Source organism: Parus major, chromosome 3, assembly GCF_001522545.3.
Source record: "Parus major isolate Abel chromosome 3, Parus_major1.1, whole genome shotgun sequence".
Classification (NCBI taxonomy): domain Eukaryota; kingdom Metazoa; phylum Chordata; class Aves; order Passeriformes; family Paridae; genus Parus; species Parus major.
Window position 1 is genome coordinate 7233807 of NC_031770.1, and position 20257 is coordinate 7254063.

The 20257-nt window shown below is 39.9% G+C and overlaps 1 protein-coding gene across 5 annotated transcripts in view; it reads left to right on the forward strand.

Moving 5' to 3' along the window:
- MACROD2 (mono-ADP ribosylhydrolase 2) overlaps positions 1-20257 on the forward strand; it is an 850223-nt gene that overhangs the window by 805769 nt on the left and 24197 nt on the right. For all 5 annotated transcript variants that reach the window (XM_015620850.3, XM_015620848.3, XM_015620846.3 and 2 more), the window contains 3 exons: positions 3702-3779; positions 4279-4353; positions 4842-4934. In XM_015620850.3, coding sequence (XP_015476336.1) covers positions 3702-3779; positions 4279-4353; positions 4842-4934 — 246 coding nt within the window. The remainder of the gene's footprint in view (positions 1-3701; positions 3780-4278; positions 4354-4841; positions 4935-20257) is intronic.

A 20257-nucleotide genomic window follows, 5' to 3' on the forward strand; every position in this document is an offset into this window, starting at 1 on the left:
CCTTAGCTTTCTCAAAATTGTATTTGAGCAGCACTGCCTTATACAGTCAGAAGAAAAAATGAATGGTATGGAAGAGCAGGGGATTTATGCAGGATTTAAACAAAACAGCGCCTGACTATTGGCAGGAAGGATAGGATTGATAGTTTATTGCAAGCTGCATGCTTTTCTCAGAGATGAATTCAGCATACAGTTGGTAGGAGCAGTGAATATACCTGCAGATTATTCTGATTAATTTATTTAAAGCCTAAATATTTTTGTAAACAGGTTGTTGAGGACTGGGGCTAGTTCCCAGGTGGATTCAAGACACTTATTTCAATAAAATGGAGGCTAGCAGAGACCAGCACTCCTGACATGGACACTGCCACTCCAGCCAGCAAGGAGGAGTTTTAGAGAACTAAGGGTTGCTCAGACTTCATTGAGCACTTAAGCACCTGAGGTGCAGTAGATAAATGTGGCCTATCTTTGTCTTATTTATGCAAGAAAATGTCCTGTTTGGTTCATTCATGTGTGATGTTAGGAACTCTACTCCAGTGATACCAGAAACACAGATTTTTATTTTTTTTCAGTCCTTACTGGAGGAGTGTTAACTTTTATAGTTTTACTTACCCAAGGTAAATAGTGCCCAGTGTGTCTGTTACCAAAAAGTTAAGCAATACTGTGCTGTGAAAGAATATCTTGGCTTGAATTCTCTGGTATGACTTAACAGATAATCAACTGTGTTAGGAGAAGATTAACATTGCTTTATGCCATTTTAAAACATCAGGTGAATAAGAGGTGAACAAAGGCCTTAGGGATGGCCAGAGCTCTTGCAGACCCTGGAATCATCTTCATCTGGGCTTATGCACAGTTGCACAAGGCTCCAAAATGAGCACAGAGGATCAGCTGAGCCTGAGGAATACCACTACCCTACCAAAAACTTGCACACAGAAAGTAGTCTGTATTCAACATTTTTATTGATCACTGCCTTTGGTTTTACACTTTCACTTTTGCTTGGCACAGATTTGCTTCATAAATCTGGGATTATTCCATTGCTTTATTTTATTTTTCTAAATCCTAAAAGTAAATCTGTCTTTGGACCTTGTGGCTTGAATATTTAGTGCAATATTTGGATTTGAAAAGAAGGAATCTTTGATATGGTCTTGACCTTAAGGATTTTGGAACTCAGAATCTTCATGGTAAAAGCAATCATGACAGGTTCCTGCTTTGGAAGTAAAACTAGGAGACTCTTACAACTAGGCAGCAACTTCTGTCCATTGTTATTTTTGGAGACATGCTTTGCAAAAAAACAACTTGTGAAGAATTCTCATTGTATATTGCCTAAAATAATTTGTAACTGAGTGCAGTTAAATTGCTTTCTCAAGCAACGGGGCAATGAGACAACTGCCTATGATAAAAACAAAAGTTTTAACACAAAATTACCATTTCTTAAGAATAAAACCCATGGGACAGACTGCCAGCTGTGCCAATAGGTGGGAATAGCAATGACATTCCTCCCTCTGTGATGCTGTGTGACAAATATCACCATGATAGGACACACATGCCAGCCAAGCACGAGGCTTCTTAAAATCCATTATTGATTGACCATTGCATGTGCCAGTGATGCTGGGGATTGGTTTTTGCATTAAATTGGAGTCATTCCTCAATCTGGGAAAAAAGGTGGCACCAGTGAACTGGGATTAAGGGCACCAGTCTGGGAGTATGAAGTATTGTGCAATAGGTGAAAGATAATAAATAAGAGAGTTCTAAGGGAATGATGGGGTAGAGCTGCTTGCATATCCCCCTCCCCATGCAGGTGATACTGTACTTATCATCATTTTTGACTGCTTGAAAGGCTATGTTTGAGTCCTGGCATCATGGTACTCTAGGCAGATCACTTCTGATTCCAGCTTTGCCAGTGCAGTTCCTTTTACAAGCATGCAGCTGTATCATACAAAAAAATTATATTAATTTAAGGTATAGAGTTACAGGCAGTACAAACTTTGGCTTGTCTGAAATCCTGAGAGCTTTGTCAAAAACTTCAGCAAAGCCAGAATTTCCCTCAAAGTGTTCCAAGTTTGCTTGAAAAATTCCCTATAGAATTTTTTGCTATTCCCATTTACACCGAGAGATCCTTCAACTGGATTTTTTATTAAACTCAGAATTTGATAAAATTCTAATTTAGTTTTGCTCCAATGCAGGCTGATAAGGGTAATCCTTTGAACCTCATTGTACCATATGGTATGAAAGACTGGTGCAGTGGTCCAACTGAGAAGAGTGAGCAGAAATTTAAGTTAATGGTAGGGAAATAAAAGTGCAGCAAGTATAAAGTTTTACAAATTGTACATCAGTGAGTTATTCTGCTTTCAAACTTGGGTTTTTTAAAGTTATTGTCATGCCGTGAAAGAAGTAAGAAACTGTGCAGGTAATTAAATATTTGCCTTGGGGGATTATTTGCAGTTAATTAAAGCCACACAATTTCAGCACGTACCTTTCCTACAGATTATTAAATTTGGATCAGATATTAACAGCCCAGCTTTCTACTTATCCATCAGAGATTATTTTTGGACACTTTCAGGAACAGAGTTTTATAGGGGCATCCTTGGGTATATTGTAAGATTTGTTCAGCTATGTTGTAGAGAGGGATCTTCCAGAATTTAAGTTGTAAATACACTGTCATAGTGTAAATTATTATTATCATGTGCTGTACATCTTTTGGCACTTTCACTTGCTTTTTTCCATTGAGCAGGATTTTAGAAAGCATCTCACATGGGAAGACACACACTGATTATCTGTTGCTGCTGTTATGACCTGGAGTGGACTTACTCCTGTGGTTTCCAAAATGTCCAGTTAGATCAGCGCTGGTTTTTAACAAGGCTCAAAGAGAGTTCATTATCCAATGAAATCTGTGTGTGATGAGGATGAGCAAAACTAGATTGACTGTCTGTGTTGCTGTATCACCTGAATACAGTGGAATTATGCATTATGTATTTCTCCATCCCCATACAAAAACTGACTGCTGTCAGAAAATGTTGTTTGACACAACAAAATAAGGCCCTGTGTTTATGAAGGCCCCACACAGCACATCAATTGGACTTTCTGCTAAAATGTAATTTAAGTCTCACTGTGCCACTGCTTCCAAGCATTGCTTTGGGCAGTTCATTATGATAGTCTGCCCCAAAAAAGAAAAGCAGTCTTGGCCACAATAATGACCTTGGGAGCTGTGTCATCAAGTGACATGAGGCTAGGATTTGCACAGGGATTGATGGGATTTAATGTTTCTGGAAAGATTTAAAGTTTCTGGAAATCCAAGCATGAAAATCTGTTACTCTAAATAAATAATAAATCACTTTATTTATCAAGTAGGTGATTCATACTATTTCTCATAGATTTGTGCCACTCCACTAATGAGGAATAAAATTCTTGATGGTTCTGTTGATTATGCTTATGCATCCTTCCTTGCCAGTGCCTGGTTCAAGGTTTGTACTACCACCAAAAACCTGCTCCGTAAGGGTAGGGACTCCAAAATCAATTTGAATAATTGAAACCCACATATATACTTGTGTGGTTTATAAGACTGTTGTTAAACAGAGAGCAAATCTGTCAGTGGATCAAAATGCCAGATATGAAGCAGTCACGTAAGAGCTCCTCTAACTCAAGTAACTATATTTCCAGCATGAAAACTGTGTCAGGATTTATTTGTTTGTTTGTTTTTTTTACCTCAGATTCCCTGAAAGACTCCAAAGTCATGCAGAAGAGTGATTCAGTGGATCCTGTGATGTGTGAGCAAGATCAAGCCAAAGGTAAAGCCAAAGTTTTTTTAAGATGGAGATAATGAATCAGGGTGAAACCATTTCTTTCATGGGAAAGCCACATGTCTCTAAATAGGTTTAGCCATTACTGATCCTGAGTGCATAGCATTGTTATCATGTCCTCCTATGTTGTTGTGCTTCTGAAAGCCTGTGGGGTATTTCTGTTCCTTCTGCTGACCATCAAGTGCAAGCACTTTACAACAGCTCCTATGAGAAACAGTGTCAAGGCAGAGCTGCAAAAGATAAAAAAGCTGTAAGTGCTGCAGGGTCAGTTTTGAGCAGCTATTTAACTAGCATAATGCCTAGTATTGTTAAGTGGTATTTTCATATATAAAATGTGTCTGACATTGTTCACTTAATAGAAAAAAAAAGTGGTGCTTGGCTTAGAAGTCCCATGCTGTGTGTGAGGTTCATGTTCAGTTTTAATGAATTTAGCGTTGGCTGCATGCAGCATCATCATGATACCATTTTCTGTTTATTGTATTAACAGGACAACAGGATATTTCTGCAAATGAGGAGATAAAAAGTGGGGAAGATTCCCAAGGCTCCTGCATGGAAATAGAAGGTACTCCTTGTGTCTTGAAATCAAAAAGCAAGATTAACAAGGGAAAACACTAGCACAAAATCACAAAATCATAGAATGTCTGGGATTGAAAAGACCTTAAGGATCATCTAGTTCCAACCACCCTGCCATGGGCAGGTACACGTTCTGCTAGGCTAGGTAGCTCAAAGCCACATCCAGCCTGGCTTTTCAAGGGATGGGGCATGGACTGTATGTGCCTCTGGGATTGCAGTGAGTCCTAGGGAAGACCCATGCTTGGATGAGGCACATGGGATTTTGTGATAAATCCCAGAAAGTTCAGTATCTTCAAGGCTTTGCTCTGAACTAGAGCCCCTTGGATTTCCTTGGACAGCTTTTTCATTTGTACTCATGGAGGAAAAGATCCTTTTCCTCTGCTGGTGTTTTAAATGGCAAGGTCTCTCGTGGGTGTTAATCCTTTCATGTCCTTTCTGAAAAGCTTTACTGTTCATCTTTTTATCAAATTTATTCAGATCCACTGTTGAACCAAGAAGACAAAACAGAAGTTGAGAAACCTTTGATTCTTGGTGCAGAAGAGAAGGAGGAAGGAAAAGAAGAAGAAGGAGGTGAGCCTATTATAAAACACATGGAGACAGAAAATGGTTCAGGACTCATGTTATCCTTTTCTATTGTGAGGAAACATGGAAAGGGCACATAAAAGCACTTTTTTCCCCCTAAGAAGAAACCTTTCTTTATCTTATCTTTGAGTTGGATTTGCACAGGAAGCTACGTGCAAAAAAGTGCACACTCAGGTTCAAAAGTGACATTTAAATACTTCTCTCTTTTTTGGTTTTTTGCATTTAAGTGCATAACGCTGATTTATGTCCATGTAAGAATCCTTTTGATCACTCTTGCTAGTATCATTCAGAGTATTTAAAATAAATGTGTAGGATAGTTATTTGTGAGGTCATTAATAGATTTAACTATAGACTAACTAAAACTAGTAATTCTAATGAAGAAAACAATATTTGGAGTGAGAATGCAGAGTCTGATGAAGTGGTAATTTTTTTATGGCAGTAAAGTATTAAAAACTTTGGGAATACTTTTGCAAGGAAATATAAAACTTCAAGTGTCGGATGCTTCTGGAAACCCAGCGATCATCTCACCATTTGTAAAAGCACATGGTTATATAATGTATTATGTAAATAATTTTCTAATTTCAAAGTAACTACAAGTTAATTATATGGTCATTTGGAGAGCCCAAGGATGAATTTTACAGTTCCAAATTAAAATGCAGACATGATTTTTATTGAAAATTCAGGTCAATATTAACTGTGTTGTCCTAATTATGAAGTCCTTTCCTCTGCGACACTGACACCAACTTACTTGCAAACCTACATTAACAATATTGACAATTTTCTTCACTGCAAAGCCAGGTTAATAGAACCTCTTTGTTCTTATACAGCTAAACAACATTTCCATTCCTTTACTTCTAAATTTTAATTGCCTATCCAAGTTGACACTGATCACATTTCCTTGTTACCATTTGTGTTAGTGGTATTGGTTTTGTGTTAATGATGATGAAGGTAGCACTGATACAATTCTTATGCTCAAATTCAGGTAAATGGTACCACACTGCCTCAGTTGCAAGCCCAGGTTATACAATACAGGCTCTCTCTCTGATTGCAAATACCAATGTCGTTATGCTAATCTCCTCAAATAGAAATTATTTACATATTATTTTATGCATTATCACAGCTAAATTGGACAAAATGTACCTTCGTTATTTGCACATTTTCTCCTCTTTACTACTTTAGTGTCCCCAATAGCTAGGGACTGTCATTTAGTTCTCAGAAGAGAGATTATATTTCAACATTTGTTCTACTTACTATTAAAATATGCATTGTTAAGGAAAAGCAGGTAATGTCAGAAAAGGGTTGTTCTTGGCACCTTTTCCTTTTCCGGCCCTTGATTTAAAAGTTTCAAATACTGAGTAAAAAGTTCTTGATAAATATTTTGGAACTTGTTCCTACCTGGGGTCTCAGGTGTTGATACTGTGCAGGATTCATCTGATCCAAGGCTTGTTCAAGTCCATAGAATGAATGTCATTAATTTAAGTGATCTTTTGGTAAGTTCCATGATAAGAGGAGATATGTTGAGTCTGTGTGCAGGATAACAGCTTATAAATATTCTGTTCAGTTTCTTCCAAATGGACTCTCTTTGGCACAGGGAAAATAAATGGGTGCTCTTGCAGAGCAGGAGCAGAGAAGGAAATAAAAAGCCTTTCCCTTGCCTTTTTTCATTCTTATGGATATAAACACTTTGTAGCTTATTTAGCTAGGTATTTCTTGTTCTGGTGGGCACAAATTCTGCCACGTGGGTTTTAAAGGTTTGCCATAACATGAAGTGGGTCTGGACAAAAAGAGGTAAAAAAAAATAAAAAATAAAATCAGCTGAAGTTCAGACTGATAAAATAAGATATATTTCCCAATGAGAGACTCCTCTTAATGGAAAGAGATTACCTGGCTTTAAAAAGAGATTTAATATGTGAGATTATTTTATGTAACCCAAGTGCTACCTCCTAAAGTAATTCAGCTGAATAGTTTTCCAGCAGCACACACAGTACATTTGACATAGGATAAAACACTGTATTTTTGTCTGAGAACATGGGGAAAAGGCTAATGTGGGACTGCTAGTCCTGTTAAACAGAAATTCATGGATCTGAAGCCAGTTTGACCCATTCTGGATCTGTATGCATAGCCAAATGTAGCAACTACTAAATTCCAAATTACCTGGTCTTTCTCTTCTACAAGAGATTTTTTTAGTGTATATTTTCAGTCATCCCAGAGCAAAGGGTAGCACATAGCCTCTCTCTTCTCTGTCTCACTGGGAGCATTAATTCTTGGGAGTCATCTGCAATCCCTTCAGTCCTCAGAGCTGGAGCTGTGTAAGCCACTAAAGGACCAACAAAGAACAAAGTCCCTTTTCCAACCTAAATCTGGATTTCTGCTCAGTTACTGATTGCGGCTTTGAGGCATGCTAGGAATTTTTTCAATGATGTGGCTTGCTGTGGAAAAAAATGTCTGTTTCGTGCTGTTTTAGAGATGTGTCTCAGTTTACATGAACTTCTAACAAAACACAGGTTATCTTCTGGTTTAATTGCAGGAATTTTACTGCTAGCTCATCTCTGTGTTTTGGGGTTTTTTGAAGCTTGCAGGGTCCTTTCTGTATAGTTAATTTCACTTCACAGCTCCAGGGTCATGCTGTAGTGTGAATTCCCAAGGAGTCCCAGATCCTGGTGCTTTCAAGGTTCTGGGATGCTGGGAGCCCAGAGGAATGAAGAATCAGAATCTTGGCAGTCACACTAATATATCCCATTGCCAGCAGTAAGAACCAAGCCAGATTACCCTGAAGAATATAACAATGTGAGGCACTGTGTGTTTCATAAAAACCTGCTGTTGCTTTTTCCAAAATCAGTAATAAAATATCACATGTGCCAATTTATTCCCTTTTTTCCTACTTCAACTTGAAGTTACATATTATGAGGGAGCAGCTGAAGGAAAAAGGCAAACTAAGATGCCTTTTTCATTTTTTTCCAACTACTATAAAGCACTCATTCTGGTTCACAAAAGAATAATGAAAATGTATGTTTCTTATAAGTCTGGGGAATATTCTCAAATCCCTTTATTAAAAACCAGAGCAAGTGGTGTTCACTGACCTATTTGCTGACTAGGTAAGTGTACACAGTTTTAACAGACCTTTTGGCAGTCCCTTTAAAACACTTGGAAATAGTCCTGTTGTGTTGTAATGACCATGCACTCAACACTTACTTGTAGGTTTAATCAGCACATTTATTCCACAACACAATTTTTGCAGCACATGGAAGTAAATCCTGTATTTGCATGAATATGCAGCCAATTTCTCCTCTGAGCCCACTCTCACCTCTGTCCTTTCCCATCTCTTTCCATCTCCATTCATTGAGACATTCAATATGATGATTTCCTTCACTAATCACCCTTAGAAGTCATTTAACTCTTCAAAAGGGTAGGATTTCTGCCAGAGCACTAGAAAACGAACAGTTATTGCTGTTTTTTCTCTGTTTGCTTTCTTCTCTATTTGGGCTGGAATATTTTGTCATCTTGTGCCATTTGGAGCATAGTTTGAGCTTGACCTGTGATGCTTCTCCACATAAGAAACATATCCTCACCTTGACCATGAGGTTAGGGCTGGCTCAGGGGCAGGCTGAGGGAGGTTTCCATCATTTGCAGTACATGGGATTTCCATTGTCTGTCTTCTGATCAGTGCTTGTTCATTCTAAATTTGAAGTCTGCCTAATTTCAAATTTGAAGTCTGCCAAATTCTGTTCTAGCTAAGCCCAGTTTTGCTGGACAGTCTTTGTAACATGAATAGCTGTAACCTGTAACTCTGCAGGCAACACTTTGTCCATTCTTCACTTGTCCATTTTGCTGCAGCAGGAGTGATAATTTTATGGCATAATCTTGGAGAGAACTAAATGTTCCAAAACCTGGGGAAAAGAGCTCTCATGTTTTATAGCTTCAGTCTCAGGCATTTATAGGATTTTATATTCATTGGTACAGTTGTAAATAATGTCAAAACAATGACTTCATTATCAAACAGTCAAAAATTTCAAAATTACATTGTGGCTATAGAGAAACAAAAGAATTCTCAAGAAAGATCTTTTTGGACAAACCTGACATTTTTATTTCTGATTAATGGCATTTTTATAGCTTAACCAAATGCCTTCCATTCTTCAAGTGGAGAGAGATGAGACATTTTTGAAAAAAACAAAACAAAACAAACAACAAAAAAAGTCTTCCCTAGAATCTTTAAGTTGGTAATTTCACTTTGTTTGGAAAGAAAAGAATATTTCAGAGTGTTGTAGCTTCTGAAGATCTAGTATAAAGGCTCCAGCTTCAAAGAGGAAAGTAAAAAATGTCTTGAGCCAGATATAGTGCATTTGGTGTTTGATAAGAACCCATACTGAATAGATTGGATGCCATTTTTTGGCTGTTACAGCATATCCAGACACTAAATATGAAATACATCTTTAAAATCCTACTCTAACAGATACTGATGTTTGGCAAAGAAAGGAAAGAAAGTGCACCATTGGATGTTTTGCAGAAATGCTGTGAAGGCTGTGGAACCAGAAAGTTGTAAATGGGTATTTAAAGCTCTAAGCTGTGCAGAGATATGGGCTGTTGGGAAGCAGTGGATGGCACTAGTGGGAAGTGCAGAGAGATATTCTGAGTGCAAATCCTGAAAGGTGCCCAGCCTATGAAGCCTTGCTGTGCACACCTTTATTTTCTTGAGAGCCACAAAACTCCAGTGAGCTTTTCAGCTGCAGTATCAGCCAGTTGAGGAGATTTTGTGACCAGATCATGTTTGCCAGCCCACTATGCTGAGTTTGTGGTGGTCCAAGGGCTGTTTGGCTGTATCAGGCACTCTGCCCTCCTGAGGGCACTATAGCTGTGGCAGGAAAAGGATATCCAAGTAATTTCTGTGCCTCATGGAAATAGCCAGGTGAGGCTCAGCTGCATCTTCTCTGCTCCACTTGCACATTGCAGATGCAGAAGAGGAGTGGGGGTTTGGCCCCACTGTCCGTGGGAGGTGTCCAGGCTCTCATCAGCAAAGAGGCTTCACTGATGGTGCAGGATGGGGCAGCAAATGGGATGCAGACCTCCTGCAGGGCTTTCCTGAGGGTGCTTCCCTGTGCAGCACTGTTCATTGGCAATCAGGGTGGTTATTACACTGTCTAGTCTGCTCTAGATATTGATTTCAGTCTCTTGAGGGGAAAAAAGTCATATTTCTTTTCCTTCTACAGAAGAAATCTCTTTCTTTTCATTACTCTCCATGTATCAGGTTCTAGCCTGAATGTACATAAAAAATAGGTGGTGCAAGATTAATTTGAAGTTTTAATTATGTTTCATCACTTGCAAGAAAAAAATATTTATTTTTTTTCTGTGTGTGTTTCTTTTTCTAAAAAGAAAGTAGAAAATATAAGGAGTTTTTCAGCTTAAATGTTTTGCTTGCTGTCACAGTCACTTTATGTTACCAGACTTGATGGTAAGGCTAAAAGACAAAAAGACAAAAGGAAAGAAAACAGGAAAACAACAATAAGGAATACTGTAACAATGATAGTGTTTAAGGTTTATTATCTCTATTTGATTGTTTTCTTCTTATCATTTACAGTAAACAGAATAGAAATAGTATTATGAATTGGCAATTTTTATTGCATTTAAAAATATCATCTCTTTGTTCCTGCTGAAAGTGTTGACAATGCAGCCTTTGTTTAGTTTAATTAACTTATGTTACAGCACTGAATTGAATCAGACTCAGCATTAAATCAAGTAAAAGAAGCTTTAGAATGCTTTTCCATACACAGAAAATAAAAACAAAGAGAAGAAATTAAATCCTTGAAAATGCTGGAGGAGAAATTGGATATTTTTAATGGAATATATTGAAGTGCCATTTTCATTTTGATCTTCCATGCTGGGAATGCTGAAAAATATAAAATCATGAAATCCCAGTGAAAAGCAGATGCTATGATGTCATTCTTAGGCCTCATACATTTATAATAGTATTACATGATATTACATGTTTTATACTTGTGAGCTACAAGTTTTGAAGAGCTTTAAGATACTGATAATCCCCTTTTCACATATGAAAACTGGGGAGATAATAAAATCCATATTCCAAATGGTGGGGTCCAAGTCTACCAGTCATTGGTTTTAGCTCACCTCTCCAGAGATACAGCAGTGCCTTATGCAAAAAAAACTTGTATCTCTTTCAAACTATCTCAAATAGCACCCAAGGAATGAGGGAAAGGAATATGGGAGAGAGTCTGACATCTTAGGAACAGTTTCCTGTAACATACTGAAAAAACAGGGCTCAGTGGCCAAGGACTGCACTGTTACAGATGGCATCATAGCCAGCAGTATTTCTGGAAATAAGCTTTAGCACCTCCAGAGATATGGCACCACTCTAACATATACTGTACAGCTACAGAGGTATCTGTTTGAACAGTGAGCTTAGCTCCTGTGTGCCACAGTAAGAAATTCAGTCTTAAATTAGAATAGGTTCAGCAGACCAAAGGAGTGCAGGCAGTTTCACCAGGAAACAATTTGATCCCTCACAGACAAATGTTATGTCCTTGTGGCATCTTCTACAAAAGGAATCTTCATTTTGTTAAGCACTGATAAATTTTAGATTCTTTCCTCTTTTGATAAAGTTTGTTTATGAGGGAATACACACAGATCCAACTGAGGAATTAAAAGAAAACATTGTATGTCCTAGGATTGAATGATTCTCTGGCTCATTCTTTGAGGAGTGAAAGAACATTTTCACTTCACTGTTCATTTCTGTAGTACTGCCTAGTGCTGTGGTGAGGAGTAAATCCTGTTCTGATATGAGAAGGGTAGTGTTTACTTGCTCTATACTGTCACATGGATCAAGGGACACACTTTTTGATTCAGCTCTGTTTTCTCTTCTGTGTTTTTCCACTTCTGGCTCTGCTAATGAGGTACACCATGGCTTCATAGGTGTCCTTGCTTCTTGTGCTTGAAGAGAGAGGCCAGAGCTGTACAAGAAGGGACTTCTACATAGTAAGGGGAAATGTGTGTACAGCCTTGTAAAGTAGAGGACTCTTTGTGAGGGTATGACCCCAAATGAGATTAAACCTTTCTCACTGCTGCTGACCCAGAGCAGGAAAAATCCCACCCAATTTCACTCAGCTTTGAAGCATAATGCCTTCCTCTGTATTTTCTCTTCCTTTTTTCTGCACGTTACTCATAACTTTTTGGCAGCAGGTTTTCTGTCCCCTCACCTTTTCCTGATGTGATTGACAGGTGAGTGTTCTTTTGAGATCTTGCCATCTGGAACAGTCTTCCTCTGCTTGGTTGGCTTTTATCACATTTTGCCTCCAGATGAGCATGCAAGGTCATCACCAGCATACCCATCCCAGCAGCCCAAACTGACCCTGTCTTTAGCCACTCTGAATAGTCTACCAGAGATAAAGCTCTTCCCTCCTGCATCTCTGGGACTGCATCTGAATCAGGCACACCAATATGTTGTCATCTCAACATATTGGTGCAGAAGTGCAGCTCTTTGGGACTTTGTTATTTCACAAATGCTCAGCATCTCCTTTTTGGGGTCTTGCATGATCTCTGAGGGGGCTGTCCTGGAGCACTCCTGTGTGCTGTGCATGTGCTCATAGCTGCAATTAAACCAGTGCTCTGAATGATGAATTGTGAGTTGCAGCTGCAGACAGTCTATGGGCAACTGAAAAAAACTTTTCACTTTTTAGAAACATGAAGACTATGGAATGGTGGGGTTTTTTTACTTATCTTACACATGCTTCCATGTTTATAACATACTTACTTGATTAACTTGATTAACACTACTTTGCTGAAACAGTTGCCAATGATTTTCCTCCCAAGTTGTGACTTCTGTCCCGAGTTCTAAAATCCATTGCTTTCTACAGCCAGTAAATTTCAACCAAAAGATGACCTTCATTACAGTTTCACTGCTGCAGGGTCTTTACACTGAAATTTTGGGGTGTATAAGCCCTCTGACTCATTATTCCCTGTTGTGGATGTGAATGTGCCTTTACTGTTTGTTTGTTCTGCAGTCACTGTGCCAGTAATCATAACTACCACAGAGGCCAGCTTTATTGCATTTACATCATCCTAAAACCTCTCAATATTTATATTACTTGACAGCCCTTGAAAGACAGCATGTCTACACATTCAGTATTTTCTCTGTGGAGAAAATAAGCAGTTACTTACAGGCTATGCCATTCTTGCCTGGACAAAAAAATTGGTTAAACACTGTTCTGGACTTAGAGCAGAAAATATCAATAGTCTATTCTCCATTGTCCCCTGTTTACAGCTAACAATGGTTTATAGTCAGGGGATCAGGATAGCAAATTCACTGTATCAGGGCCTAGAAAACATTGAGATTCCCAATTTGTCACCAGATGCTATCACAGCTACAAGGTTTTTCATCAGGTAAAGCACAACTGCTGGATGTGTTTTCATGGTCTGTCAGACTGAAATGTAGCACAAAGGTGTCAAATGAGAACACATGGAGATACCTCAGGTGCTTCAAAATAAGTTGTCAATATGCTGTAAAATCAATGCCTAACTCCAGCAGCTCAAGTCAAGGAAATTAACTTGCCTGATTCTTCCAGCCATCCTAGCTAGAAGGAAGATTAGCAGGAAGCTCACAGACTGAGCAGGGAGATAGTCAGCACAGCTGAGTGAGCATCACCCCCTCTCTGGGGTGCTGGAACCATAGCATGGTGCCTCCATCAACCCAGCTGGTCTGGAGAGGTCAGAAAACTGAGGGGGACTTGCTGTTATGAGTGTGCAGCAGCTTCATTGTGTTCTGTTCTGCTCTTTTCTTAGCATTGAAAGATCTCTGCAAGTGACACATTCTCATGGGTGCTGTCCCAGCAATGAAAGGGGCTTCCCACATGGCTGTCTTGCAGGAATCTCTTAAGACACAAGGATCAGGGGTGGAACCCTTCCAGTGTTAATTCAGATTTATTTCCAGCATGCTCTGATCAACAGGGTGTGAGGCCAGGTATAAGCACTGGCATGGTCCCTCTCCCTCACTTGGATTTAGATCCTCATTGCATCCAGTTTTTCATGGCTGCTGCCATCACACCTCAGTTAAGTCCTTGTCCCTTCTTCTTGTGATCTCACCTCACAGATTCATGGTGTTTTGCTGTGATCCTAACCAGCACACCCAGTTCTTCCTTTAGATAACAGGAGCTCCTCTCTGGTGGTCACATTGCCCCCAACAGCTGGATTGCCAAAAGAGACCAGAGCTGTGCTCTCATTTTTTGGGACTTCCTCCTTGGGACAGCAGATATTTTACAATTACCCTCACATGAGCACAGCTAACAGCTTCCACACTTATCTCAGTCTGGTAAAACTGGCATCCTCTGTGGTTTTGGTTCATCTCTCTGTCTTCCAAAGCAGTAACTGACCAGTGTGCAGTAGGTACAGCTATTGTGGTCTTTTTAAACAGTTGTCAATGTTTTTAATATCTGTATCATCATAAATCTGCTTGCACACAGAAACCTGAGTCTTGAATTGCAGATGACTGAGGTTACTGGGAGGTTACTGACATGTCTCAGTAACCACACAGCAGTACTGCAGGCTCCTGCAGCTGAACACAGCTGGTTCTCAGGTAAATGGCCAAACATTTGGATGCTTTTGTAGCTTGGTTTTGAATCTTCTGGCACTGCAATATCGGCAAGTTTGATTTAAAAAGAAAAGAAAGTTAAAGGAAAAAGTCTTTAAACAATATTTCTAGTATTGCCTGCTACCATCATGGCATAGAATAGATTTCCTGGACACGGTTCTGCTTGCAGATCCAGCTGGCTCTTGAAGTGTGTGAGCATGAAAAGCAGATGATAAGAAATACATATATATCTTGTACCTATCTAAAGGAACCCAAGTTATCTTAGAAATTGATGCATACAGAGATCACAGAATCTGCTTATGAAACTGTTCCCTCTGGCGTTGAACACAGCCAATGTTTAACAGTACTGAGTTAAAGGTGTGATGTCTAAGACACAAGAAATCTTTCCAAAGTGAGAAGAACTTTCAAGGGGAGCCTGGGGGAGAGATATTCATGTCAAGATTTGGCTGTAAAATATGGTTAATGCCATTTGTTCTTATCACAACGGCTATGGGATATTTAACCACCAGAAGTAGCCATGACCTGAGGCTTATATCTGATCCTGGAAGCAGCAGTGCCATGCAATGTGTGAGATTGCCAGAACCATTTCCTTCTTGTAATGAGGTCTGCCATTCAAGAATAGATACAGCTTGCATTTGCCCAGCTTGTGAATCCAACTGGATCGCCAGCACACAGCTGAAAAAGCTGGAGATGGATCTGCATGTAGGAGGGAAGGAAATCAGCCATGCATATTCACATTCCAAAAGTGAGAATGAGCACAGCAATTTTTCAAAGGTTTGGTTGCAGCTTTGGGTGTCAAAGCCAGCTTGCTCCTCGTTAACCTGCACCTGTAATCAGCTGGATACATATCCATCTTCTCCAAGAGGATGGCACTGATGGCACTTTCAAAGCTCATAACTGACAAGGCCATGTAGAGCAGAGGTAGTTCAGATTTTGCTCCAGTGTGAGAAGTTTGCCCTTTGAATGTTGTGATTTTTCTCTAGCTAGTCTTAGAGATAAGAAAACACAGCTGAGTCTTATGCAGGCCTGAAGAGGATGGAACACATCAGTGGCTTGCCATATTGCTGTAACACCTGGGGCATTTGCTTTGAAATCTAAATGCAGGCTGTTCACCTGTATTGCCAAGTACAACAGAAGCTTCCTTCTGGCTGGCAGGGTGGTATTAATTTAAAGAGAACACCATCTGTGGAGCCTTGGAGAGCAGCAGTCAGAGAAAACAGGTAGAGAGGTCAGCAGGAATAGCCTTGTTCTCATCTGGGGGCCTTGCCACCTGCATCTATTACCCATCATTTCTAATTAGCAGGTGTATCTTGGGGAAAACTACTGCTGTTTGCTTTCCAGAAGATGCTATTCTTACTAAGAGATGTTTTTGCTGAGCCTTATAAGCTCATTTTGTGAGCTTTCACAGGCATTTGGGATGGGAATGGTCTTGGCCACCCAGTAATTAAAGAGTCTTGTACCTCCCTATTGCAAACTGCCCCTTTGTCTTTCCCCTTTCTTCTCAACTCCGTACCAGGTGGTTGGAGATTTTTCTTCCTTTCAAAAGCTTTGTATTTTCCCATCTCTTCAAGCATCACTCAGCAATGCTTAATTAGCCTAAGGCTTTTCAGGCCCCCTTATTTGACCGCCAGAAGATCAGTTAAGGACTTGAACATTTTCAATAAAAGTGCTTGGAAAGCAAATCCTTAGAGGCAAGTCATAGGTGCAGTTATTGTTATTTAGTTGTTTGTTCTTTCTTCTCTCTCTTCCATCCATCTGTCTTTGCTCCCATCCATCCATCCATCCATCCATCCATCCATCCATCCATCCATCCATCTATCCATCCATCCTCTTCTTGTCTTTCAGAACAATCAGGGATGCCCCTTGTTTTTTGGCAGTGGTTGACAGCAACTGATATCTGGTAATATCCAGAGAGCTTTTACCTTTGTGCCAGTTCCTGAGTACCATTGTTTTTAACCTGATTTAATCTGTTTAGATCACCCAAATAAAAAATGGCAAATATAATTAGCTAACCAGTACTAGGAGATGGTTGAGTTAAGGTGCTTTGATGTAGGGTTTGGGATATTTTTTTTTGTTTGCTTAATTCCCACACTTGTTCGAAACTAGCTTGTAATCTTTATTTACAAGATCAGAGCAGTTGAAATGAAAGCCTGGTTAATTAACAGAAAAATATATTTGCATCTTGCTTTGTGTTTGACATTGAACATCATTTGTTTCTGCATTGTCACATACACTCTTTTATTATTAATCTGTAAGCTGTAACTGTACAGCTGCAAATGAGATTTACAAAAAACCACAAATCACAGCCTTTTAGCTTCTTCCCTCTCTCCCTATAAAATGTGAGAACTGGCTGCTTAACCATGTGAAGCACAGATTTTGTGTGGGATTCCAAATACCTCAGAGATAACTGTCACATAATTTTGCCACATAATTGAATTCAGTTGTTGGTGTTTTGCATTTACAGGTAGATGAGAGCATCCAGCCGTCGGGTGTTTCCATCACTAGAATTAAATGCCTACTAGTTTATCTGCTCAGGAGACAAATATTTAGATATCATTAAAAAGGTTGGCTGTATATACATGGAAATGTCCTTGGATGATGGGGTAAAATGTGTGAGGGAGTTTCCTTGCAATGACAGAGGATGTGACCTCAATTACTGCAGTTTTCTCCCTGACACTTTCCTTCACGTTGCACATAAAGTTGTTGCTGCTGGGTGCTCACCGCCCAGAGGAGGAAAGCGCCTTATCAAAGCCTAGATTAAAACACTCTTCATATGCTGTTCTGATTCTCAGCATTTTTTTAAGCCACTGAGGGAAGTAAAATGCAAAGAGCGTGTCTAAACGAATGCACAGTGTAGGTTTGTGTCATGGGGGAGTGTTATTTCTGTAATGCTGCTCCCTCCATTTGTGTAACTCAGGCTGTGGCTGAAGAGGAGCATGGTTCCCCAGTGTATTAACATCCCTGTTTACAGACCATGTGGCAATCTTTGAAGTGCTAATTGGCTTGCTTTTAAGCGAGTTGTTGCATTTTTCTTTTCTATTTGTTTTCCACTAAAAGGAATGTTAGTATTTTTATGATGGCTGGTGCTTAGCAGAGCTCCCTTGTATAAAGATAACAAATGAGTTACAGGACCTGACATTCTCCCTGGGACTGTCCTCAGAACAAAGCAAGCCAGTGGCATTTCAAAGCCTGATTTTAAAGTAGCTGGTTATATACTCTGTTTATCAGCATCACTAGGAAATGCCATTTTTCTGGTATCTTGCACCATCTCTTAATTGACTGGGAGGTGGAAAAATCTTTGGGCAAAAACTTATGGCAGGGGTAGTGGAACTAGATGATCTCTAAGATCCCTTCCCAAACTATTCTATTAATCTATGACCCCAGGACCCAAAGGACACACATGGAGAAAGCTTGAAGCTGCTCCATGCTTTCTGTATCCCTGTGCTGTCCAAGAGCTTCAAGTAGCTGGTTCTGCTGCAGGCTTTGGGAAAGAAGAGGTGAGCTCTAAACCTTTGGGAGCAGCTACTGCAGGTACAAATGTCCAGGCACACTTTGGAGTTGACATCTCGATTTTCCTCTTCCTGCCCTGCTGCTGGGAGTTGCTGAGGAGGCATTGCCTGGAGCAGCAGGGGCTACCCATTTGCTCACAGAGCACCCCTGCTGCTGACAACATGGAATAAATCAGAATTTGGAGGGTATGTCCAGTGGAAAGCTGAAGGAAGGGGCAGGGCGCTGGTCCAGCCTTGGATGTGCCCAAGCAGTGTGGCTGAGGACACCAGAGGGATTGTCACCCAGCATCCCCAAAGCCTTGGTGATGAGGCTTGTGCTAGTGCTGTGCCTCTGCAAAATCCTTTGTCTTTGATCCAATACTCTATATAACCAGGAATTTTGGTTTGGCGAGAAGGCAGCTCTTTTTCCCCACATTTCAGGGGTTTCTAGTTTCTGGAGATTTCACAGATTTGTTGCTATAAACCATCACACACATAAACTGATTGGCCCACTAGCAGCCTTTGGCAAAACTCTTGAAATAAAGCCACCTTTTTGAGGTCTGATATTCAAATATCACCCCTTGGGAGGGATGGCCTTTTGTTAAAAGCGTTGCTCTTTCAGTGGAAACCTGGCTGCACGTGGCCACAATGCCAGTGATCCAAGGACTGGACTGTAATGATGAATGCCAAAAAGCACAGCTACGTGGGCTTACTCTGGGGAAGCCATTCTGTGCACAGAATGTGATCCATGGCACCTAGAGTTCTTACCATTTCCTTCAGCTATTTGCACAGTTCTTTCATGTGTGGGCTTTGAAAAGAGCTGCATTAATTCAGGGTTTGTAAATCGGAGGACAGGCAGAAATAAAATGGGTCTAAACTTTTAGGCTTGCTATAGTAAATATACCATGAGATGAAGAGTAGGTAAACTGAATTTAGAGAACTTTAATTTGGGTTCATTTTCATTATACTTTCTATTGTACATTAATGGTTGCACTGTTAATTTCTCACTTAGGTTATTAATTGCTCTGTGTTAAGGAAATGAAACCTAAGTGAAGAATTTTTCTGATAGGAAACATACAGAAGGATAAGCAGGATCTTTTTACCTATTAGTATTTTTACTATCAACATTAATGATTACTGCTGTATAGTCCAGTCTCTAAACTTAAACTGAAAATACAGTTAAAGATGCCCCTCACAGTTTTCTTTACCCATGGAGTGCAGAGCCTAAATTCCATGGTTTTGCATGCCCATCAGCCTAATTGAGGCATCTCTTTCATGGACTGCCAACCCAGTGGCACCACTGTCATATACATTGATCCTCTGTGACCAACAGGCTTCCTCCAGCTCTGCTGCTTATAAAATAGCTGGCTTGCCTCTGCCAGAAGTGCTTGTGTCCTGAATGACCAGTAAATACATTCTTAAATGCTTCCTGCTGGGTAATCAGAAGTAGTTCCTTCTTGTTCCTCCCTCCATGAAAATGTCTGACAAAATTGAAAAATACTCATGTCCTTTTAAATTGAGGGGGGTTTCACTTTTATTTTTGTTTTTATCAGCAATCTGGTAGTGTCAGTTTATAGTTTTAGCAAGAGCCAGCAATGTTTCTCTGGAAATCTTGGGCTTCACAGGATACGTTTGTATGACTCTCTGAAAACATGACATTTCACATTATATTACCTGTTCCTTTAAACCAGGAAAACCAGAACATAGTTGTATTCAGGAGAAGGTTTGTTAGAGATACTTTGCTGTACTCCTCATGTGCCTTTGCAGTGGGTTCCCTGTACAGCAGGATCACCCCCTGCCTGCAGAATGAAGTAGCTCTAGTGGCTTTGTCACAGTATCAGGGCTTCTCCCAGTGTCCAGCCTGAGCTAGGCACAATGCCTCCAAATTATGGCAGGTTTTATCCAGCTGAGGATCAGTTCTTGGGTCCCTCATAAGATTTTCTATCAGCTCTCAACATTGTCAGAGATATCAAGGGTGACTTGAAACACCACTTTAAGGTACAAGGCTTATTTCTTCCCTACCACCCCAAAAATCTCTACAGCTGTAAACTGAAATGCCACAGACTTTGGACTTACAGCACATCTCATGTATGGACCTCTTTTTGGTGCTTACATCAAAATAACTGGGCAGCAAACTAGGGAAGGTCTAGATTTGCTATGAGCTATAAACTTTCCAGGGAAAGACCAATTTTCTGTCTAACAGACCCTCCCCTTTTAGGATCTTTTAAATA